Source organism: Astyanax mexicanus, chromosome 11 (assembly GCF_023375975.1).
Source record: "Astyanax mexicanus isolate ESR-SI-001 chromosome 11, AstMex3_surface, whole genome shotgun sequence".
NCBI lineage: Eukaryota > Metazoa > Chordata > Actinopteri > Characiformes > Acestrorhamphidae > Astyanax > Astyanax mexicanus.
This window is the reverse complement of record NC_064418.1, coordinates 5,761,650-5,787,365: the sequence shown is the minus strand read 5'-3', so window position 1 is coordinate 5,787,365 and position 25,716 is coordinate 5,761,650. Positions and strand designations below refer to the sequence as shown.

The 25,716-nt window shown below is 39.6% G+C and overlaps 1 protein-coding gene across 11 annotated transcripts in view; it reads right to left on the bottom strand.

Moving 5' to 3' along the window:
• The window catches only part of caska (calcium/calmodulin-dependent serine protein kinase a), a 229,061-nt gene that overhangs the window by 82,845 nt on the left and 120,500 nt on the right, over positions 1–25,716 (bottom strand). For all 11 annotated transcript variants that reach the window (XM_049485154.1, XM_049485156.1, XM_049485159.1 and 8 more), the window contains exon 3: positions 5,348–5,453. In XM_049485154.1, the coding sequence (XP_049341111.1) occupies positions 5,348–5,453 (106 nt within the window). The remainder of the gene's footprint in view (positions 1–5,347; positions 5,454–25,716) is intronic.

Genomic DNA, 25,716 nt, shown 5'->3' with positions numbered 1-25,716 from the left:
AAGCTCCAATCAAACCGGACTAAGGAGAGCATGAGTGTGGGAATTAGGATACTGGACACAACGGCTGAAAAACAAAAACAAAAAAGTGATAGTAAAGTTCAGAGTGCAGCTCGGAGTGCCGTGCAATCTTTCATTTCACGCAGAACTTTCTCTGCACACGAACAGCAGCACTGAAATAAGAAAATATTCTGCAAGAGTTATAACAAGTTGTTACCTTGAGGCACTTTAACCTGCTTGTGGCCCCGAGGCTACAGGTGGTTCCGGGCTCTATTGGCTCTAGTTAAAATTCATTAAACCAGTATAACACACTGTGACACACCTGAGTTCTCTCCTGACTGACGTGAACTACCATTAGCTCACACCAGGCCCAAACCTTACACACACCGCCAATGGCGTCCAGTGCTGATTGACAGCTGACTGTCTCTGAGCTCCACTCATCACCTCGATCGCTGCATTATATTAAACTCAGGCCTGGAGCACAAAAATATTAATAGCAGTAGCCCACAGCAGGGCTTTTTTTTACTCAGAGAACAGTAGAAAATTTACTCTGAGAACGATTATAAGAAAAGCTAATTATAGGAGACATTTGTCAGGGTTTGTGAAGCAGGAGCAAGGAGAGCAAACAGAGAGCAAACCCAAATGCAAGGTATTTATTATAGAAAATAACAAAATTAGTGGTGTCAATCCATAAAAAAAATTTAATCTGATTAATCACAACAAAATTCTGTGATTAACTGTGATTAATAGCATTTGTTTAAATGTAATTTAAATATCATTCGTTTAAATGATATTTAAATTAACACAAAATAATGAATGTAAGAAATGTAAAATGCAATTATATGTTAGTTATATTAGTGGGGTCAGTTCAAATTATAGTATATACTTGTATGTTTGAGGGGAGATAAAATCAACGTAGGCTGCTGGAATAAAGAACACATGATAAATTGGATTGTAAATGTCTCAGCTTGGTTATGAGAATTTGTGAAATCAAATTTGATGAGAATAAAAATCTCAGGGATGAAGAGCAGGGCAGGAAAACGTGGGTCTGTGTGTGTGTGTGTGAGTGTGTGAATAAACCAAGGAACACAGGGTGCATAGCATAACACACGCAAACTTAACAGATGAACGTACAAGAAGCGACACCAGAACAGGAAACACAAGGGCTATAAATACAGACAGACGACAGGAAACAGCTGAGGACAGGTAAAGATGGGGCGGAGCTACAAATAAGACACAGGTGAAAACACTAGGCCACTTAAATATGTCTTCAATATAAATATTAACATCATTTATATATAACTTATAATGAATTTTATTAATCTCTTCTATTGTGAGGAAGTTTTTTTTTGGAATAAGGATAAGGATATGACAATGACATGGATAAGTACTTAATTACAATTAATGAGTTTTAAAAGTTATTTGTTTATTTATTAGCATGTTGTTATTACATTATTAATATTTTCCTTTCTGCCGAGCTCTGGTATTGCCTCTGTAAACCAACATCTTTGCCAACATCACGTGATCAGCCCCTCCTCTACTCGCTCAGTGTCAGTCCTGTCACATACTCTAATGCTCCTGAAACAATCTCCATTTCCCATGATACACCTGCATTCAACTCACCAGACATGCCAGATCGTGTGACTCATCGGCGTTCCGGTTCGCCATCCTACTGATTACACACGCCTGGACTCTACTAGTACTATAAACAACTATCACTTTTACTCATTCCTTGTTCGTTACTGAACCTATACTACATAGCTCTTCTAGCTCGCGTTTCTTTTGTGTTTTGACCCGGTTGTTGCCGACCCTTTTTGTCTTTTTGACTACTCCTTAGCTTAGCCCTTTGTTTTCTAAGCTTTTTTCAACTGCAACTGTGAATAAAGAACAAAGGTGGCCAAAGAGCATGGTTTTAACACTGTAAATGTACTGTACTGTGCAGTAACTGATGTTAAGGCTAGCTAATGCAGTGTATTAAAAAGGCTATAGCTGCTCTGGGAGGAGGGTTATGTGGTGAGCTAAATGTGAAACTGTGAAAGAGCTTCTCTTTTCACTTCCTGAGGCAGCGCTAAGGTCTGAGCCGACTGCAGGTCAAGACCTCTCTCACTCCTGCCAGCATTACTGCACACTGCCCTGTGTCTGCAGCCACTTCCAGTCTTTAATCACCTGTCCCTCTCTCGCTCTCTCACTTCTTCCTTCTGTTATCTTTCCCAGCCTCACACCTTCATGGACCATCAGCTCTCCTTCTGCTGCTACAGTCCTGTGTTTCTTCACAAAACAAACTGCTTTGATTCATTTTATATTCATCATTACAATAATACACAAAATTTAAAATGTCAGTCTGTATTGTTTTGTTTCTAAACTGAAAGCAGAAGTATTTCTGAGAGGAAAAGGGATAGAATATTGTGTATGATGGTACCAGTGTGCTGGAACAACCATCCCTGCTAAAGCCTAATAATATTCATTCTAAAATCTGGGGTGTCGTGTTGCTTTTTGCGTTTTTTTAGTTCTTCTGGCCATGTCACGCGTCTTTAAGTACTTAAGTCACAAATACAGACTCTATAAGAGGATCCGGCTCAGTTTTACTGAACGCGAGCGGCTGGTGGAGCAATGGAGACTTCAGAAGAGGAAACTCAGAGCTCAGAATCTCATTCACTTATAGTAAAAACAAAAAAACGAAAGAGAGAAGTTTCTGACTGAGCTCTCTCTCTCTCTCTCTTTCTTTCTCTGACTGAACATAACCTGGAATCGGATTCATCTGCTCTAAAAAGGAAAGAGACCACATCACACCCACACAGTTTAAAATGATCCTTCTGCATGTTCGGTGCAATTACCCATTCTCACCAAAGAGGGCACTAAATCCCAAAACTTACAGACATCAGTTTTAAAAATGATTAATACTTTGAGCTACATGCTGAGAAGTACAGGCTAAACCTAAAATGTTTTATCATGTTTCGACGGTATGTCAAGCGGTGATTGTGAATATATTATATATTCACGCTGATGTGTGTGATGGTCTGGATGTGAGTTGTGTTTATGCTGACTTGTTACCTGTTTTAATGCCTACAATGACACATTTCGTAAAAATAACAAGCTATATGAAGCTTTTGTTAAGTAGTAGATTACAGGTCTAAAGTGCTGCCACTAAGATTGGGAGATCGCTGGTTCAAATCCTGGTTATGCAGCTTGCCATCAGCTGCTGAAGCCCTGAGAGAGCACAATTGATCTTGCTCTCTCTGGGTGGGTACAGTACAGTAGATGGAACCGTGTCGCTGCTCTTTCCTCCGAGCGTAAGCGGCAATGCTGCATCAGCAGTAGTAGTCTGACGTCACATGTATCGGAGAAGGCATGTGCTAGTCTTAAATAATTAAGATTATTTAGTTTCATTTATTTAAATTATTTTAAAATTGAACATATTCATGCTTTTATTACATTCCTGTGGTTCTATCAAAATAATGTTTATTTTGTCTGAGCAGTAAATGTGAATCCCACACTACAGGCAGGATATTTTAGCACTTTGGATTCTGGGACACCTGCACGCCATTCTAGCACCCAAACACCATCCAGCGCTGGTCTATTTAGAGAGTACCTGTCTGTGTGTGTGTGTGTGTGTGTGTGTGTGAGGATGATAAATGAGGAGTGGAATAGGGTCTGCAGGGAGATCATCTGTGAGATACTGAAGCTTCATTACTAAAAGTCGGTCTCAGCTGCTGCTCCCCGCAAGCCTCGTGTGAGTTTCATGAACACTCTATTGAAACCACAGTGCAGTAACAGCATGCTAAGCGGGCTAAATTTAGTCATGGGAATTACGAAGGCCAGCTCTTTCGCTAACCATCTGCAGCGCAAATATAAACACAGACCTGTTAAAAACAGACAGAAAGAAAGAAAGACTATAAACATAAGAACGTGTGGAAACAAGGTCTGAAAATGAAGCAGGCTAAGAAAGGCCATGACCAAAACCAAACCCATGTAAAGTGGTTTAGTCATGATTAGATTTTGGAGGGTTAGTTTTTCATGTTGTTGTTTACTTAGCATGAATTAAAGTTATTTTTCTAAACATGTTAATTTATATTAAATTGCTTTTTTGTTTAAAGCTATTCAAATTACAAACAGATATAAAAAAAAACAAGTTTTAGCAGTATGACTTTAAGGGTGTCTTCAGAACTAAACTCTATTGAGCATCTGTGGGGCATCCTCAAACAGAAGGTGGAGGAGGAAGGTGGGGGGTGGTTGGGTGCACGCAGTTCTTCTTCAGTTCTTCTTCAAGGGGGGTGGGAGTGCTCAGTTCTTCAGTTGTAAAACTTTTTTTGTTCACCATCGTGTGTTTCAGAACTTTCAATTCAGGCAGCGCCTGACACTCTGGCTGAAACTCCACCCTCTTTGACTAGGTCTGCCTAGCAACAGAGAGATCTATATTCTGATTGGCTCAGCGAGAGTACATTATAATATACAGCCGATAGATTGGCAAGCGTGAGAAATACCATGTGTGGCGAGTGAGCATGTGAACTCGCTGAGGTGCGTGTGTCACACGCTCAAAGCGTGAGACTTGAGAACACTGCTGTTATACTGTTATAAGCTGTACACTGATATTGTGTCATATAGTGTCATATCTTCAGCGTATAATACAATATTTAGCGTAAAACTAAATATTTTTTACATCAATATCAATTGAAAGTTTTGTAGAGATTTTTGAGAGTTTTTGTGTGGGAAACAGGGAAATCAATAATGTCAAAAAGAGCAGCTGTGAGAGCAGAGTGAGAGATTCTGATGAAAATGCTGTAGGTCAGCGATTCATTCAGATGAACATTAATCAGCAGGGGTTGATGCTCTGACATCCACAACTCAGCCTCAGTCAAATTTGGCCTGATGCGTTGATTTCTGCAGGGCGTGGGATGTTGGGGGGAATCCTATTAAAAAAATGTCACATCAATTATTACAACTTGCTCGACTGAACAGCAAATTGCATAAGGACGAATCGGGGCCTGCCTGTGGCCGTGATGTACACGGCCACTAATTGGCCTGTCCATCAGCCGGATCAAACTCAGCTCCCCAACATTTTGCTCAGAACTCCCCCCACAGATTTAGATAACCCCTACCCCCACAACCCCAAACCAAATATATATATATATAATTCTACTTTATTCTCTATTACTGCCAGGAGAAGAGATGCTCTTTCTGAAATTGGCAGAGCCAGTGTACTGTGTGCACATGTCAGTGGACTCAGTAGTACAGTCTCGCCTAAAGGCTATCACTGATAATAATTTAGATTAGATTAACATATCCCCAGAGCAGCGGGAGCTCAGAACAGCTCAATAGGAAAAATGGAGGGTTTTTAATAAAGGTCACTTACAACTCAAAGACCATGTAGAGCATGCCATCTGAACTGTACGTCTCCAGCAACTCCACAATGTGGGGGTGCTTCAGCATGTGACAGATACTGGCCTCTCTCTTCAGATCTGTGGAGAGAGAAAGGAGAGAGAGAGACAGAGAGAGAAAGAGAGATTAGCATTAGAAAACCTGGCAGTGTGGTGAATGCCATATCATATCGTACAAAATAATACTGCCAAAAATACAGTGATATTGCAATATTTATACAACAGTTAGTTCCGACCTCACAATCTGATTGGTTGAGAAGTGTTCTAGCCGTGATGATATTTGTGATAACATCACGGCCTTCTCACACTAAACCTGTATCACTCCGCCGACGCTTTGCCGAGTAACGGCTTATATACACACAGGACAGCTTAGAATCATCAACAGCATCAGCGGCAGCGTTAGCTTAGCACAGGCTAGCGCTCAACCACGGCACGCTCGCCCGCAGCGCTGGCTGTCTTTTGTGTAAAAAAAGGGAAGGAAAATCGCTCGGCTAATGTCGTCTGACAGCCAGAACGCTAACCAGCCAGGCTAGGCTAAGCTAAGTTAATGCTGAGCTAAAGCAAGCTACGCTAACCTAACCACAGTCCAGCCGGCTAGCTAAAACCAACACCACCCAGCAAAACAAGCAGAAATGCTCAAAAAATGTGCAGCTTCCACCTGAAGACGACTCCACAGAGCAGGAGACACACACATGCAAACACACACACACACACACACCTGCATATATCTGTCAAACAGTGACAGGCCGTATATTGCTGAAGTTCCTCCTGACTGATTTCCACAGTGAGCGAGTGTTGGGTGATTACCAGCGTCTGCATTGAGACACCACAGCCATTTCTAAACAGCAAGAAGCACCTCAAACACAATTCATTAACACAGCAGCAGCAGCAGCAGCAGCTGTGCACCGCCAATCCGCTCAGACCAGACCACACAAACACAGCGCAGAATCTCGTTAGGCCATGCACTGCATGCCTAACAATGCAAGAATGAATACATAAACAAGATTAACTCCAGAAGGCTGCACTCTCCCACTGAACACACACCCACACACACCCACACACACTGCCTGAATCTGCTTTTCCACTGCTCTTCCTTTCTGAAATACCTCACTTCTGTATCACAGTTCACACTGCTCTGCAACTTATCCTGAACTATGCTTTATTAAGGATATTAAACACTTGGTGGAGCTGTGGAGCAGAGCTTACAGCCACCAGCAGAGAACACACACACACACACACACACACACACACACACACATTACTTAAGCAACCAATAAAACCCATCCCACTTTAGGTCCAGAAATGGTTCTTGAGTTACTTTTGGTTTCCTAAAGAACCATTTTTAACAGAGATGAACAGGTGTGCAGGACCTCACTCACACCCAACACTGAAAACTCAGAGATCAGGTAAAGATCTACTAAAAAAAAAAAAAATACCAGGATCAGGAGTAGTCATTTAGGCCTGCTGCGAAATTTGGGGTTAAATTTTCTTTTTTATGGGTGGTCCTCAGATGTCCTCTTTTAATAAAACACTACAGGCTGAATTATCTACTGTTTTTCGCTGAACTCCGTGGTCCTCCAGTAATTTTAGTCCCGTCCGGATGCACATCTCTGAGTTTCGTCACCTCATGTTCAATAAAATAGCTATTTGTCCACTGCCACACACCATAATGGGAAATTACACTTTAAGCGCGCGTTTCCTCGGAGGTCCACGTAAAAACACAACAACGAGTGGAAATGGAGGAGCTACTGAACACGATGTCATGTGACCGAGAAAGCCTAAAAACTCACGGGTCCTCCTGTTTTTTTCAATTGCAATCCGGATGCAGGAGTTTTATTACTGTCTGGATAGGACTTTACACTAGGGGTGTGCCATATCGTATCATATGTGATATTATCACCAATATTTTTGAATATCGTGAACGATATTAAACCCTATCACCCACCCCTAATTAACACATCAGGGTACAACTTTTTTGCTGTTTTTACCAAAAGAAAAATTCACACTGTTCTCATTTCCCATTATATATCTACAAGAGACAGATTATATCTGTACAGTATTATTTTACTGCAAGACTGGATATATGGAGATATATGCAGTGAATTATTCGTATTGTGCTGTAGTGTATTCTTGAAAAAAAACCCCAACAACAACAGTGTTTTGTCATATCGCCAAGAGTATCGTTTAAGCAAAAATATATTATATTTGCTGCATGTATTTGCTGTGTTTAAGCTGCAATGGGTGCATCTTCAAGTTCATTAAAAGGGCTGTCCACAAACACAAATATCTGGACATGTGTGTATGAATATATACAGGCAAATACAGTATATTATACTCTACGCAAATACAGCAATGCTGCAGTTAATGCAGCTAAAGCACATCACTTTTTAAATATGCATAGACTATCATTGTTGTGAATAGATTTAGCACATTTTAGCAGATTGTCAAGCACTCAGAACAATTAAAACAGTCATCAAAATACAAATTTATTCTCTGCAAATCAGTGCCGGCAAAACGAAGCAGCAATTACACTACATTTAAACAAAAAGCATCGGTGTTAGAAAAAGTGTTTCCTATTAAAGAAAAAAAAAAAAGCACTGGTGTGTTTTGGGTGCCAAACGATCACAGTACTTTCACACAGCAGATCAACTCACTCTTCCTCCCACTGCTTTCACAGTTTATAAACTCCAGCACATATTTTGTCTACTTCATTATTTTGCCATTATAATAAGATACCTTACCTTAAAGTAGTCATTTTATACTCAATTCTCACTGATATTCTCATTATTTAAAGATACTACATAATAATTATAAGATGAGTTTTTTATATTATGAGGTGATGTTTTGATATTTTAAGATGTCTCATTATCTGATTTTACTATTTATAGGTATAGGTTTGAGTAAAATGACCATTGTTGTTTTAGCAGCATTTATTTGCAGAAAATGAGAAATGGCTGAAATAAGAAAAAAGGATGCAGAGCTTTCAGACCTCAAACAATGCAAAGAAAACAAGTTCATATTCATAAAGTTTTAAGATTTTATGGAATAACCCTGGTTTTTAATAACAGTTTTCATTCATCTTGGCATGTTCTCCTCCACCAGCCTTACACACTGCTTTTGGATAACTTTATGCCTTTACTCCTGGGGCAAAAAAACAAGCAGTTCACTTTGGTTTGATGGCTTGTGATCATCCATCTTCCTCTTGATTATATTCCAGAGGTTTTCTTTTTGGTAAAATCTATCTTTTATTTTTTTTTTCCAGAGCTGTATTTTGCTCACTGGATGAACTGCTTTGCAATCACAGCCTCAATCTAAAGTAAGTCTGGTAACTGAGCTGAATAAGAGTAAAAAAGAGGAAATGTAAAAGATTTCAAAGGCATCACCACCTGCTATCTCTGTGATCTCTCCTTCAGACGGGCTGAAAGAGTCCGGCGTTACAAAAAACTACAGACTGAGCATCAGTATGACTGGCCTGCTGACTCATAGGGTATTGATAAGCAGTAAAAAGAGACACTGGGCCTGAGATAAATGTTCTATCCCTCTCCACACTCCTTTATTTAAAGTTCATCTGCCATTTAGATCAGAGGAGATTTGAAGCTGTGGAGGTGAGAGTAGCCTTTAAAAAGCTATTTAAACAGATTCCTATAGATATAATAAAACCTTTTTATGAGCAGGGGCTGTCTTCGGCTGCACTGTGTGGGCAACTTTAGCCTAACAGCATGACCAGAGGTAGTGCTGGGCTGTATACTGGTTCATTTGGTTTACCGGAAGGGGAAATTAAAACCGCTGTACATTTTTCATATACCACCATACCTCTAGAGGCGCTGTGGAGCACTGTGTAGAACAGCACTGCCAAAAAAGCACATACAGCTAGGGCTGCAACTAATGATTATTTTGGTAGTCGACTAATCTCATGATCATTTTTTCGATTAGTTGATTAGTCTATAAGTCAACGATTATTTCTGCCATGTCCTTCATCTCTAAAAACAACAGAAAAACAGTTAAACATGAGATTTAAAATGTCCACATGTTGTTTAAACTTGGAGAGTACTGATATTTAGTGAATATATATGTAATCTGTTGTGTTTGGGCAGTTTTGGAGACAAAGACCAAGTTTCTCTTCTGTCCCCAGCACTTTGTGTAATCGACAAATTTAAATAATCAACATTGTCGATTATATCGACTAATCATTGCAGCCCTAATGCTAGTCAGTTAGCATAACAAGCTAATATGCTGGAGTAGTGGCAGCTCAGCTCTGTGAAGTCAAACGCTCCGTCCTACCCTGTCCTGCCTGGAGAGAAATGAGAACACCACTTTATCTGAGAAGCTCCTGCTGCTGTTCCTTGCAATATGGGTGTTTTTATCCAAGTACAATAGAAAAACAACAGCAAACAGCAATTATTCACTCAGAAAAGAAGAGTAGAATCAAACTGTACAATCGATTCACAGCTCGGAAATAGTTCACCACACTTGTTCACCAGATAAGCACAACTGGCTCTGCTCTTTTTGGACGAGTAGATGGGGCTCTTTTCCCTCATCACTCAATCCTAGGGTGATGTCGATCAGCACAAGGCTGCGTCTGTGAGCTGATGTATCAGAACCGAGTCACTGCACTTTCCTCCGAGCGTGCTGGCTATGGGACAAAATTACAGTATCAATGTACAGTACTAAACTCTGTAATACATATTATATACTGTTTAAAATAGATAAAATATTAACCAGTTTTTAAACTGAACATGAAACTGAGAGTCTCGCGTTCTAACTGAAAGTCTAGGCTGCAGCAACTGGACTAATGGACACACACACACACACACCGCAGCAGCACACATCTGATACTGAGTGTGTCATATCTGGGGAAACAGTCCAGCGCTGATGGCAGATAATGTGTGTATAAAACTGCAGACTGACTCAGTGCCATCTCTCGTTAGGGCTATCTCTGTCTCACAGACAGGGCGCTGAGGAGTGCTAATGGTGGCTGTGCCGGCTGTGGAGATGTGCTGCTGGCTGGGACAGGAGGGAGTGTTTAGTCTCCCTGGTGTGGAAATGCTCTCCAGACTGGAACTCTCACTCGGGAGCTGTGTTTATGAGGGACTGTGAGTTGGCAGCAGTAGTCGAATTCTTGATGTTATCTGTTTCCAGCTCGCAAAAACACACAAGGAGCTGTACATATCTGTTCTGTTCAACTAGTAATCACAAAATAAGCCAAAATCGTGCATTATGACTTACAGCCAATGAAAACCCAAAAATTAGTGAGGGCAGCGTGCCAAGTCCTGCTGGAAAACGAAACCCGCATCTCCATAAAAGTTGTTCTCAGCAAAGGGAAGCATGAAGTGCTGTAAGATTTTGTGGGAAAACAAAACTGCACTGACTTTAGACTTGATAATAAAACACAGTGGATCAACACCAGCAGATGACATGTCTCTCCAAACCATCACTGATCATCAGTAAATTTTACATTTCATTTGTAAATCAAGGGATCAGAGTCTGGAGGAAGAGTGGAGAGACACACAGTCCAAACTGCTTGAGGTCTAGTGTGAAGTTTCCACCAATCAGTGATGATATAGAGAGACATGTCATCTGCTGGTGTTGATCCACTGTGTTTTACTATCAAGTCTAAAGTCAGTGCAGTGTTTTCCCACAAAATCTTACAGCTCTACAAACATTATTATGGAGATGCGAACACTGCCCACACTGCTAAAAGTACCAATTAGTCTTAAATAATATTCTAATTTTCTGAGACACTGATTTTTGGGTTTTCATTGGCTGCAAGTAGTGCTGGACGATATGGCCAAAATTTATATCACGATATATTCCTTAAATTTCGGTCGATACGATATAATTTCGATATCGATAAATACTCTGAAGGCCTCAGAAAAAGAATCCCTGCAATCTCTGCAGCTTGCACTGCAAATTTAAATTATTATTTAACTGTGTATTTGCACTTTTTGTATCAATCTATCTAATGGAAATCTGTACCTACTACTGTATGAAAATGTTTTTTAAGTCTTTAAAACCTCCTTTCACAAAAACTTTAATACTTTAGAAATAAAAGTAGTCAAAATAAATCAATGCTCAATTTTATTTGCATATAGCAAAATAATAACATGACATCCCTGTCAAACATAAGCCTATATAACTATTACAAATAAAAATAACTTTAAATGACAAGAGGCAGAGCTTCTTATTCATTGTAAACAAATTTAACAGATTAAAACAAGTGTTTTAACTAGGATATATAATACAAGAAGCCTTTATACACATAAAATCAACAAGATTTTCCCGTCAAATAAACAAACCTATAGGATTTTTCAACTATAAATAACTTAGTGACAACATAATCTATTAAAGTGCTTCAGCCAGAATACAAGAGGTATTCAACATGATATCCACGTCAAATAAACAAACCTAAAGGATTCATAAACTTTAAATAACTTAGTTTCAACATAATCTATTAAAGTGCTTTAGTCAGAATACAAGAGGTATTCAACATGATATCCACGTCAAATAAACAAACCTAAAGGATTCATAAACTTTAAATAACTTAGTTTCAACATAATCTATTAAAGTGCTTCAGTCAATATAAGGAAAATATTGTATGTAGTGAAGATGCTTGAGGTGGTGGAACAGATTAGATGTATTAACGTTACGCTGCTTCTCGGCTCCACTCACCGGCACAATTTGCAGCAAAGAGGCAAGCGAGCGGACCCGCGGCTGGGCGAGCGGAGGCGCGGATGAGCGAGCGGACCCGCGGCTGGGCGAGCGGACCCGCGGCTGGGCGAGCGGACCCGCGGCTGGGCGAGCGGACCCGCGGATGAGCGAGCGGACCCGCGGATGAGCGAGCGGAGGCGCGGATGAGCGAGCGGAGGCGCGGATGAGCGAGCGGACCCGCGGCTGGACGAGCGGAGCCGCGGATGAGCGAGCGGAGGCGCGGATGAGCGAGCGGACCCGCGGCTGGGCCAGCGGAGCCGCGGATGAGCGAGCGGACGCGCGAATGGGCGAGCGAAACAGCGGCTGACCGAACCGAGTCTACCCTAGCCTTGGATCCGCTCGTCCCGGCTCCGTTTCGAGACATTTTAGATGCGTAGCGGAGCGGACCTGAACCTAACCTAGCCTAGCCTAGCCTAGCCATTTAACCTAGCCTAGCCTAGCCTATCTGGCTACGTGCCTGTGTGATTGCGTCATCACGCACTGAGGTAGCACAGCTATGGGGGCTGAATGTGTTTGGCTCTGCGGCGAGCTGACGCCAGTAAAAAACGCCTGTCCGTGACAGATTCTGTACATAATACATATCGATATACCACAAAAGTGATATCACCGTTATTGAAACATTTCTTATCTCGATAAATACCGATATCGAATTATTGTCCAGGCCTAGCTGCAAGCCATAATCATCAAGAATAAAATAAATGTATAATACATACAGGGGGTTGGAAAATGAAACTGAAACACCTGGTTTTAGACCACAATAATTTATTGTCCCGACGGACAGTTCTGGTGGAAACAGGAGAGTTGAGGTGCACATTGAATTCTGCCGTGATTTGATCAGCCGTGGTTTTATGTTTTTTGGATACAATCCGGGTTAGCACCCGAACATCCCTTTCAGACAGCTTCCTCTTACAGCGTCCACAGTTAATCCTGTTGGATGACATTACCCTGGACACCGTGGCTCTTGATGCATCACAAAGACTTGCTGTCTTGGTCACAGATGCGCCAGCCAGACGTGCACCAACAATTTGTCCTCTTTTGAACTCTGGTATGTTTGAACACCCATAATGTTATAGTGTGCATTGCAATATTTTAAGCAAAACTGTGATCTTACCCTACTAATTGAACCTTCACACTCTTCATACTCGGCTCTTACTGGTGCAATAATGTGCAATTAATGAAGATTGGTCACCAGGCTGCTCCAATTTAGCCATGAAACCTCCCACACTAAAATGAGACAGGTGTTTCAGTGTCATTGTCCAACCCCTGTATATATATATATAATATATGAGCTTCACATTTTGAACTGAATTACTGAAATAAATGATCTTTTGAATGAATAGTGTTGAAAGATGAGCACGGAGGCAGATACACAGAGCCAAACTCTCACAGATAATTTTGAGTGGACTGATGCTCTGCTGGCACTCACACACACACACACACACTTGGCTAACTCCTCACACATTTTGGACACTGTCAGTCTCTCCTCAGAAGCCTCTTCAGGAGCACTGAGCTGGACATACCTACTGGGATCAGCGCGTCTACTAGAAACATCTGCCAACCACTCACACACACACACACACACACACACACACACACACAGAAGCAGGAGAGCTTTAGCCAGGAGCTTTAGACAGAGCTGAATGAGCCGCAGTCATTTTTCAGAGTGATAAACAGGTTGTGTGGCAGCAGTGCAGGAGAACAGGGACTGAACTGAAGGCACACGTCCAGCACCTCAACAATCACTCTTATCCTCACTGACAGATAACACACACACACACACACTTTTACACACTGCTGTCCTTCTACTGTCCCCCAGTGCACTAAGCCACTCACCCAACAGTGATGGAGAGGGGACAGACGATATATATTGTATAACGATAATATTGTGAACATATAAGCACTTCAAATTCAGCTTTTAAGGATTTTCTTCCGTAGTGAAGTCAAGTGTCCCTTTATACGTTTCAGTCACTACCTGTGTTATACACAGCAGAAGTATTATTACATATACCAATCGCGCATGACATCTTAACCACCTATTTGTTTCTACATCCATTTTTTTTTCAGCTCCACTAAGCAGACAGGACACTGAATATGCACAAAGGATTGTGGGTAAATGAGTGCCATAAAGGGCTCATCAGTTACATCTTTAATATTGCTTTGAATGCAGCCGATATTCTGAATCAACCAAACAAAGGTGTAACAATGTACAGTAAGTGGAGTAACGAGAGTCTGAAGGACTGAAGGACTCCTACACCATCATACAAGAATATAAGAAAACATATAAGAAAGAAAAGAAACCTAACCACCCTCTCTATGCCAAAAACAACAACAAAAAAATACATTCTTTTGTGTTTTTTAAGAAAGAAATGAAAAAGAGACAGTGGACATTTTAACTGAAGCCTCTCACAGGTCAGCATATCAATCAGTTTCAATAACCATCTATTAAATGATGGGGACTCTTTCCGCTTCCAGAAAAGAAGTACCACTTTTTATCCTAAAATCAAAACGTCATCTAGAAATGAATCTAAGTTAAGCGCAATTGATTCAGCATTTTAGAACAGCCTGTAATTATTAGTACCAGGTCATGTGGTAATAAAGAATGTAATTTTACATTAATCAGGCATTTAAATGGCTTTCTTTCAGCATTTTTCTGTGATTAAAAGCATGAATCCAGCTGTAACTGGAAATATCTCCGCAAAACTGCGCTGAACTGAGGTGCACAGCTTTCGACACGAGCGGATGGAGGACATGCGGTTACCTTGTGTTTACTCCTGCCCCCCTTCTGCTTCCCCTCCCCCTCGAACATCTCACGCAGGCAGCAGAAGCCTATTACTCACCCAGACACAGAGACAGCGCTGTGTATCTACCTCTTGTGTCAAGAATCAAAACATTGCAACATGACGTGTTTCATTTAATTGCCTTAAGTGACATCACACCTCCTGTGATGTTACTATTGCGCATGCACACATCACGATGACGATGCTTAAATGTTATATCTTGCAGCCCTAATATCACCTTAAATACCTCTCTCTATCCAATATCTCCTTTTTTGTTAGGAAAGCCTCATCCGCCCCACATTTTTCACATGTAGGAGAAACGTCTGGAAAAGTCTCATTCTCGAATAATGCAAGCAATGCATAACCTTAACCTGGATTGGGCAATGCCAGGCATTTATGGAACGATAATAAATTCCTACTGAAATTATAAAAAATGTACTTTCACATGTACTCTCACTCACTGAAGCGTTAATACACACAAAAAGCACAAAAATGCAGAACACAGGCCACAACATTCAGAAATCATTCAGCAGAGGAACACAGAGGAAGCAGCACAGTCAGCTAAAACCACCAGCAGAATTCTGCACAGCTTCTCTCACAGTTTAAATCATACAGCTCTCAGAGTTTGGAATGAGCGGCCGAGCTGAGAAAAATGAATGGGTGAATGGGAGCCTGAAGAAAAGCGGCAAAGAGAGGGAACTAGAGAGAGGGAGAAATATAGAAAAAAGAGAGAGAGGCAAGTGTGTTTATGTGTGTGTTTGTGTGTGAGTGTGTGTGTGTGCATGTGTGTGTGTTTAGACAGTACAGTGAAAAATGCTGCAGGAGAAACGGCTCACAGAGAAAATATAGATGTTTGGTTTCAAACTATTTAAATAAGTGCATTCCTCATATACTGTTGCACTATTGTTCTGTCTACACTGTGTTTATGTGCACCATGGTCCCTGGAGGAACGTTGTTTCGTTTCACTGTGTACTCTGTATATAGCTGAAATGACAATAAAAACCACTTTGACTTTGACTTTGACTACCATTAGGAGTGGACCACCACCAGGCCCACTGTGCACCACTGTGCACCAACCAGCCTCAGCCACCAGGGGCTCCACCGGGCACCTCAACACAGAAATGCTCAGAAATCAGAATATTACAGTCATGTTAAAACACTGATGAATGCACTACATAAAAAAATGACATATATATTTTTTTCCCAGGTGTTAAGTGTGCTTTTTCTGATTCGTTGTGCCTAAAATGAATAGAAAATGGTTATTATTATTATTATTCCCCATAAACTCAGCACAATGAAATTTGAAATTTATTTTAAAAAGTACAACCAAGAAGCTTCTAGAACTGTCCAAAATTGTATATAATTTTTTTAGTTATATACAACTTTTTGGGACTGTACAGAAGCATACATAGCAGTATAAAAACAGTTATCTTAAATTGACCATTTCATTTAATGTTCTGCCGAGTAAATAAACTTGTGTACAAAGAAACATTTTCATTTCAGTTCATTTAATTGGGGGCATCAAGGGGTTGCAGACATCTGGCAAACGCATTTTGGTACATCAGCTAATATATAAAGACAATATATAAAGAAAAGTGCAAAAAAGTACTCTCTGATATCCATCTTAATAAATCAAAGAGAACTTGGGAGCATTCACTGATTAAGTGATATACAGTACAGTCACAAATATACAAAAAAATATACAAATTTTGGGGCTTTTATTCACAGAATTTAGCGAGTTATATAATAATTGTGTATACTTTTGAAGTGAAATGTTAATCGTTTTTATGATTAAGTCAAAATGTAGTGTTTTATCTCAATATATAAAAAACTAGCAAAGTGTTTTGGACCGAGTGGGAACTTCATTAGCCAGGTCTTCACAGTAAAATTCTTTCTCTCTCTCTCTTTTTTTCTTTGGGCGAGAATAAAAAACACACAGACAGTTTAGAGTTGGTTAGAGAGAGAGAAAGAGGGAGAGAGAGAGAGAGAGAGTAATAGCTATAGTAGTAGGGAAAGGCTGGGAGACAGAATGAGGCTAGAAAGACTCCTGAGGCCGGACATCCACACCTCTGAGTGTGCACTAATGAACAGCAGAGGAGCTCCAAAACACACACACACACACACACACACACACACACACACACACACACACACACACACACCACTAACAGTTACTATGCATGTAGAGACTATATATCATTTCTGACACCAGGCTGACCTTTGTTTTACTTTATCCCTCACAAATAATACTGTTCTAATAGGACAATTCATTACTATCAATTAATTAATTTAATTAATAAAAAAATAACACTAATTAATAATTTGTAGGCTTCCATGGACACTGCGTTTGTACTAATTCATCATTTAATACAATCACCTGTGTGTTAACACCTATTTGAAATCATATTATATAATAAATCATTATTATGTTTTTACTGCATAATTAACTCTTAATTTTATTTATTCATCCCAAATTTGAGTCTTTTGTCTTGCGGTCCAGAATGTTTTAAATTTTAAAAAGGTTAAATAAATCTCAGTGGAGGGAACTTGATAAATATATTTTAAACAGATAATAACAGTTATATTATTTTTCAAAAATATGTAAAATAAAATATTTACTTAATCATTATTATTAATTATTATTATTATTATCATATGAAGAGGGACTTCTGAGTGTGGGCTGAGACATTACTGCTGGTCATTTTGTCACACACACACACACACACACACACACACACACACACACACACACACACACACACACATCAAAGTAAACAACAGACTTAGTTCCATAGACTGCTCCTCTCTGGCCTGCAGGGCTCTCTGGCAGAAGCTTCAGACCAGAGACACACCTCGGCATGACTCCAGCATGTGTGTGTGTGTGTGTTCATTCTGTAAATGTGTGTCTGTGATTTTGTGTGTGTGTGTGTGTGTGTGTCTGTGTGCGTTCATTCACTGTGTGTGTTCATTCTCTCTAATTCCTTCCTGTGATCATGTCTCTCTCGCAGCCATAACAGAAGCCACAGTAAACTGGATGGAGCTCAGAGAGAGAGAGAGAGAGAGAGAGAGAGAGAGAGAGAGAGAGAGAAAGAGAGACATAAAGACAATGAACGAGAGGAAGTGAGACAGGCTTTCTGTGCATTAATAATCCCTGGCCGGAAGTCATTAAATGACATTAGACACGAGGAAGGCCCTGAAGGTGGGCCGTGTTCTGGCTCCAGTAAAGGGGAGTGTGTTGTTCTGAGAGACTTAATGAGCCAGATTACACACATCAACAAACACACACACGCACACACACACACAAACACACACTTTTGGGTGTACTTTAATACAATGGCAGAGAGACAAGCGAGACAGTTACTTGCAGAGGTGGAAAAAGTACTGAAAAATTGTAATTAAGTAAAAGTACCTTTGCTAAAATTCTACTCAAGTAAAAGTACCCATCTAAAAATCTACTCGAGTAAAAGTAAAAAAGTACTCAATTTAAAATTTACTTTGAGTAAAAGTTACATAGTTACTTTTATTTATTTGATGTACAAAAAGTATAATTTAAATAATTATTAAATTAAATAATTTGGACCATTCAGGCAGTATTTGTTAAGACCAAGTGGCATAGGTTTCTATGAATAATTTTTTTCGAAAATAAACGGAAGTGCTTTACTCACCCAAATAATCAGTTTTCAGGAGAGAAATCTGTGTATTTTTTAACAAAAAAAACTCTTAAAACTTGAAAAAATGAATATGAACTTGTTTTCTTTGCATTATTTTAGGTCTGAAAGCTCTGCATCTTTTTGTAATTTCAGCCATTTGGCATTTTCTGCAAATAATTGCTGCTAACCCCGCTGTTAAAAATAAACAGAAGTCCTTTACTCACCCAAATAAACAGTTTTCAGGAGAGAAATCTGTTTAGATTAAAAACATGGCGACACCCTTATATTGATGTTTTAATTGCGCCTTATAAGATAAGATAAGATAAGATAATCCTTTATTAATACCACAATAGGGAAATTTATATTGTTACAGCATTACAGAGGAAAGGATAGAGAAACAGGTCAGGAAAAATATACACAAATAATAATAAAACTATGTATGCAAAAACAATTACAGGAAATATATAAAGATACTTAATATATAAAATGATGCATAGTAAAGGAAAAAATATATACATCTAGTTCATAGAGATATGATTATAGTAGGGTGTGACCAGTATTATTGCACAAACAGTGCAAGTAACAGTGAATAAATATCAAATAAAAAAGATAGAATCCTGTGCGCTTTATGTATGATGTATGAAAATAGATCAGAAAATAGACATTAATTGAAATTGCGCCGTATAATCTGGTTTTCCTTACAGTCCATAAAATACAGTATTCAGTTGCTACATAGAAAGCAGACAAAACTTGTTATTTCTGAGGTACAGGTGTGATGTACCCAAACTTTTGAGGGCCAGTGTGTATGGCAGAACAAACATGAGCAAGGAAGTGAGTGGGTGACAGTAAACAAACAAGTGAGAGAGAGAGTGAGAGAGAGAGAGAGAGAGAGAGAGAGAGTAAAGGAGTGGGCGGCAGACGCTGCAGGTACAGAGAGATCCAGAAAGTGAAGCCCCATTGAGCAGCTCTTCTCTGCCTAAAAGCCAGACACAGCCCCACACAGGGAGACCACACATCCAGATGGGCAAAGTAACCCACACACCTCTGCACACACACACACCCCACGCAGCAGGGGGAACGAGGGAGGCTGGAGGAGTGTGTGAAGAGAGATGAGATGGAGGACAGCTGGGAGCTCAGTGGTTGGCAGTGATGCTACGACATCCAGGCCACCTTTAGAGTTTACAGGGCTGAGTGATCTGAGAGGGCTGAGCTCCAGCTGACCACTGCAGTGACACCATGAGTGTGAGCAGATCTTTCTCTTCTCATTAAAAACACATAAAACACACATATACTCATCATACACTCCCCAAAATCTTCAATAAACTTCAACATCCAGGTCTGTACCTAATTTAAACACAATACTATGGGTTAGTGGAGTATATCTTAATGCCTTAAACAGCAACAGTGCTTTTAAATAGACAGCTCTGGAAAATAAAAATAAGACACCACTTAAAAAATGATGAGTTTCTTTGATTTTACCAAATTGAAAACCTCTGGAATATAATCAAGAGGAAGGTGGATGATCACAAGCCATCAAACCAAACTGAACTGCTTGAATTTTTGCACAAAGAGTTAAGGCATAAAGTTATCCAAAAGCAGTGTGTAAGACTGGTGGAGGAGAACATGATGCCAAGATTCATAAAAACTGTGATTAAAAACCAGGGTTATTCCACCAAATATTGATTTCTGAACTCTTATAACTTAATGAATATGATTTTGTTTTCTTTGCATTATTCAAAGTCTGAAAGCTCTGCATTTTTTTGTTATTTCAGACATTTTACATTTTCTGCAAATAAATGCTCAAAATGACCATAAATAAGAAAAAGACTCTCTGACATGCCCTGAATCAAGCTGCACAGTGAGTAGTTGATATCTTGCCTAAAGATCCCTTAAAATGTTCTAAAATGGTAAGAGTATATCCAGTTACACCACAACTTCCTTTTTCAACTGTTTTGATGGGAAATGGCAAATGTATTCTAGTATAAATGTTACAGAAGGAGAAGTTCCCAGAGAATGCATTGTAAAAAAATTAAGACGAGCAAGCTACTTATGGTAAAGTAATTAACTACAGGTCATTTTTGAAGGTAACTCAAGTTACAAGTTCCTCTAACTCACACTGTTTAGTTCTGCATCTCAGTTTGGTCAACAGTTACATAATAAATGATTTGCAGCTTAAATGTATTAAATATTCAGCAAAAATGTTAGCATATGTCCTTCCCCTTTAATTTGTTGACGTTGTCTGTCTGCCTGTCACTAAAAACACTTCCCAGCATGCACCTGCGTCACGTGACGCTCCGGCGTTCTGGCGCCTCTGCGGTCTGAGATTGCTATCACCTGTCTTCCCCTGTATAAATACCCCTTGTTTACCCCTGTTCAGTGCCTGGTATTGAATCTATTTCCGTAGCTCTTCTTACTCGTGTTTCCTTTGCTTTTGTCTTTTTTGTTATTGACCTGTTTTTGTATATTTGACCACTCTTTTTGCCTAGGACTTTGAGATTTTGTTAGCTTTCTAGTTGCCAACCTATTTTTGTATTTTGCACTATCCTTTTTGCCTTATTTTTTGGATTACCAGTGTATCACCTTTTTGCCTTCGCACTCTGGAATATTTCTTGTCTCTGCTGCCTTTTTGTGTTTGACCTTGCCTGTCCCTGTCTATTTTTATAGATTAAGCTCTTTATTTAGTAAACTGTGTGTTTGGTATCCATGTATCTGTCGGGTGTTTGGCCACTGTGACTCATACATGGAAAAAAAAAACAGTGTGTTAATATAAAATTCAAATAGAAAATTTCACTGGCTGATATTGCTGGTTAGCTAATTTTTTTTAGACCCCATGAAATCTTACTGACATTGGAGCCCATTTTAAAGCATATAAATATGTAAACGAGAGAGAATTTGGTTGGTAACAGATGCCAGGCACCTGCACTGCTCTTTTGAAAACTGCCATCACTCAAGTGATTCAGCCTGCTGGATAGGGGTATCCAGGGGAAATAAACACAAGTACAAAATCAAAAATATGTGTCACAAAACTGTCAAAACGCTCATGAGGCTCATTCACACCGTGCTCAGTATTCATGCTGGCTCAGGAGTGCGCTGAATCTGAGGGATGTGAGCTGTCATTCGTCACTAACAGAATTTTTTACCATGTTAGCTGGCATGAAAACAGCTGCTGGAACTGCTTTATGAACTCCTCTGAGACTGTGTATTTTCACTGAGTTATTTGACAGTTTCTGTTTGAGTCCTATACACTGGTCCACCTGCTTTAGTCTAAACTATGCTTCAATATGAGGCTCTGAACCCAGAGACGAGGCTCGTAACACTATATTTGCAGCTGTTTTATAAAAGGTTCAACAAATGTACCCGAATAAAGAGGTCAGAGACTGAATGCAGCAAGATCTTTACAATTATGTGAACTCTGGATGAATAGACACACATTTTGGGCATACATTCCTATATACAGCTCTGAAAAAACAAATTAAGAGAACACTTCAGTTTCTGAATCAATTTCTCTGATTTTGCTATGTGTAGGTTTATGTTTGAGTACAGTGAACATTGTTGTTTTATTCTATAAACTACAGACAACATTTCTACCAAATTTCAAATAAAAATATTGTTATTTAGAGCATTTATGTGCAGAAAATCAGAAATGGCTGAAATAACAAACAAAGAAAACAAGATCATATTCATAAAGTTCAGAAATCAATATCTGGTATAATAACCCTGGTTTTTAATCACAGTTTTCATGCATCTTGGCATCATGTTCTCCTCCACCAGTCTTACACACTGCTTTTGGATAACTTTATGCTGCTTTACTCCTGGTGCAAAAAAAAATTCAAGCAGTTCAGTTTGGTTTGATGGCTTGTGATCAGCCATCTTCCAGAATTTTCAATATTCCAGAATTTTCAATTTGGGTAAAATCAAAGAAACTCACCATTTTTAAGTGGTCTATTATTTGTTTCCAGAGCTGCAAATCCAATGAAACACATTCTCTTGGTCAGTTGACCAAGATCGCATGGTATGGTTTGGTATTCTTACTTTTGGACTACAGTTATTGCTTGGAGCGTTTCTCCCTCTGTTTGGTTTGGTTTCAAACAGGCGTAAACCTAAATGCACCAAAATATACACACCAATAAACCACGCGAGTGCAAGCACATTGTCTCCTTCTGATTGGTCAGACTGTCTGGTTTGAGAGCAAGAAAGCTAATATATTAAGAAGATTTTGTGTTTCAGCATGTATATATATATATATATATATATATATATATATATATATATATATATATATCTGCGCAGTTTAAAGCTGCTTTAACACAAAACACTGAAACACTTTTAAACACAGTGTTTTCAGTGGGACATGCAGTGAATGCAGCACAGACCGTGTGTGTAAACAGCATGGAGCAGCAGAGACATTTTTTTTTTCAAAGCTAATTACCTGGCTAATATATCAGATTAAACTGTGCCTTATCAGCAATTTAGCTTAAATATCATTGGCATATCAGTGTATTCTGTTTAGAAACAAATAAAATTCTATCGATTTAATAAAGACAGCAGGGCTGGCGTTTAGAGACACGTGCAGTGAAGAAGCTGTGCAGTGCTGCTCGTACAGAGGAAGGAGGAAATTGCCTTCGGCTGTTTAGCAACCTTCACTTCCCATAGGCCTTTCCCCAACACGTTCTCAATGAGACAAGAAGTGGAACTAAAAGATAGAGAAGCAAATAGAGAAGCTACCTCATCGACTTCCCGAACACAGAGAGAGGATCCACCTTTTCAGAGGAGGATTTCACAGCCGGGAAGCTGACATCCGTGAGAATTATGTAGATGGAGATCAAATCTACAGCGGCTCTTAGAAGTGCAATTCTACCTGACAATCTGCGGTTGAACACCACAGACACTAACGAGCTCCTGACACTCACATATACTCAAATATACACACACACATCACTGCATGTTAAAGCATGATGACACCTTCTAACAGCTTCCGCAATAAGCCTCTCCATACGTTCCTGACACACACATTAACACATCACAGTGTGGAGGCTGAGCTGACTGTGAAAACATCTTAAACACACACTTTTAACATCTCTCTCTCTCTCTCACACACACACACACACACACACAAAGTGCCAATGCATTTATAACTCTGCTGCTATAAAACACAAAGCGCAATAAGAACTGGCACGTCGCAAGACTTTAACAATCAGTGTGATTCTGGAGCTGCAGCCAGCACTGCGAATTAATGCCAACCGTGTAGTGGATGAATTGCTGGGACTGAATGTATTCCCTATGGAGCTTCATCCAGACAGAGACGTACACACAGCACAGCCCAGTAAACTCTCTCAGAGCCAAAAGCCCAGCTGTTCCACACTCACTGTCCAGATATCATCTGAGCCACTGGAGGATTCATGCTGGGAGACACAGAAACACAGTACAGTTCAGTCAGGCTCAGGCCAACATGGCTGTGTTGAGGACCACTTCTCCACAAACAAGTGTTTCTGCATCTGAGTGTGTGTGTTTAAAAGTGTGTGAAGCTCAAAGGCTAATTCTTCGGAAAGTTCCTAAATGGCTTGTGACTTGCCAAAACCAAGGCCTCTTACCTTCTCTAAACTCTTGTGTGGTGTTCATATTTTTGTTACTCGTTTACTTTGTTACTTGTATTTAATTCAGCAAAATAAAGCAATTTTACATTAAAATGCTTTACACATGCTTGCTTCACCTAAATTGCAAGCAATATAAACAGCTTACATGGTTAATATTTGCCCTTTACCTTTCTTATGTTACATTTCTTTTAAAAAGTGCTACTCTTTTTTTTTATTAGTTTTTTTAATAAAATGTAAAAGAAAATGAATTAAACTCCAGATATGAGTAGAATTTCTTTTTTTTTTTTTTTTTTTAGTTTCAAATTTACAAATGAAGCAATGTTTATTAGCCCTTGGCCAAACATACTGTATGTAATATAAATGTGTGTGTGTGTGTGGGGGATATATGTTTTTCACAAAAAATGAGCCAATGCCAATGAGTTTGAGTTAGAAAAAATATTTTTTTAGTATCATTTGATGAAAAATGAAAACGGGTCCCACAGACCCGAACACCACACAAGGGTTAACTGCTAGTGATCAACCACCAATCACCCACTTATTGACTACACCTGTCCCATATGGTATAAATACACCTCCAATCCACTCACGTATTGCTGAGTATTGTTTGGCTATCCCCCACTTTACGACACGTTTCTGAATCTTGTGTTTCGCTCTGCCATGTACCGACCTTGTTTTGTTTTTCTCGTTTTTACATACTCTGGTATGGTTAACCCTTGCAGCTCCTGTTTGTTCTGACCAACCTGGTATTGGTGGCCGATTATGTGTGTAGCAATGCGTATTTTCAAATTGCTCGGCTTATTTATTTGTGGGACTGCGTCTTTTCCTGCGCCGCCTTTTGGAGACATGGCGTTTCTTTACGGTGTCTCTATGGGATCCAGCGGCTCCTAGTGGTGTATAAGGACATCGCATTTGGTTTGAATTTGGTTTGTAAGCGCTGCATTACCAGCTAATAAATAATCTCACTCATAAATGCCTCACGGCCAATTACATTACAGGGTCGGAACTTACTGTGGTATAAGGTAACAAATAGAACATACATGATCACAGCAGTTACTGAGGTAGAGACTTTATAGTTTTTAGAATGAAGCAGCAATGTCCTTCTTAAAGTGCTGACCTCAAATATGTGAGAAATTGCATCACCCCATCAATAATGCATCTTCTTCCCTTTCATTCCAAACCCATTTAGTCAAACAATGAAAGTAGTGGGGGTCTTAGCAGCATCAAATATGAATGGGCACAGTGCTGTACGCCACAGATGTGTCGATAAGCAGAATTGTCAATATCAGATGAGAGCATTTCCTGGTGCCTCTCAGTGAGGAGCTCTGGTGAAAGGTTGTGATCACCAGCTGGAACAGAAATGGAGCTCCAGTGGACAGTTTTTAATGAAGTGGTCAGTAGTAGGAGACCTTAGCCCTAGAGTGGCATGGTTTTTCCCTGCAACCATCTGTTATCTCTGCACACAGGAGTCAAAATAATCTAAAAAATAAAGCAAAAACATCTCTTTCTTCTGATTCAAACATCTAAACTTCAGAAAACAGGACAAGATAACACTTTGGAGCCTCTGATCATTTTCTTTTAAAGCAAACCAAAGCTGTCCTCTTGCCTCTTCCTGTTT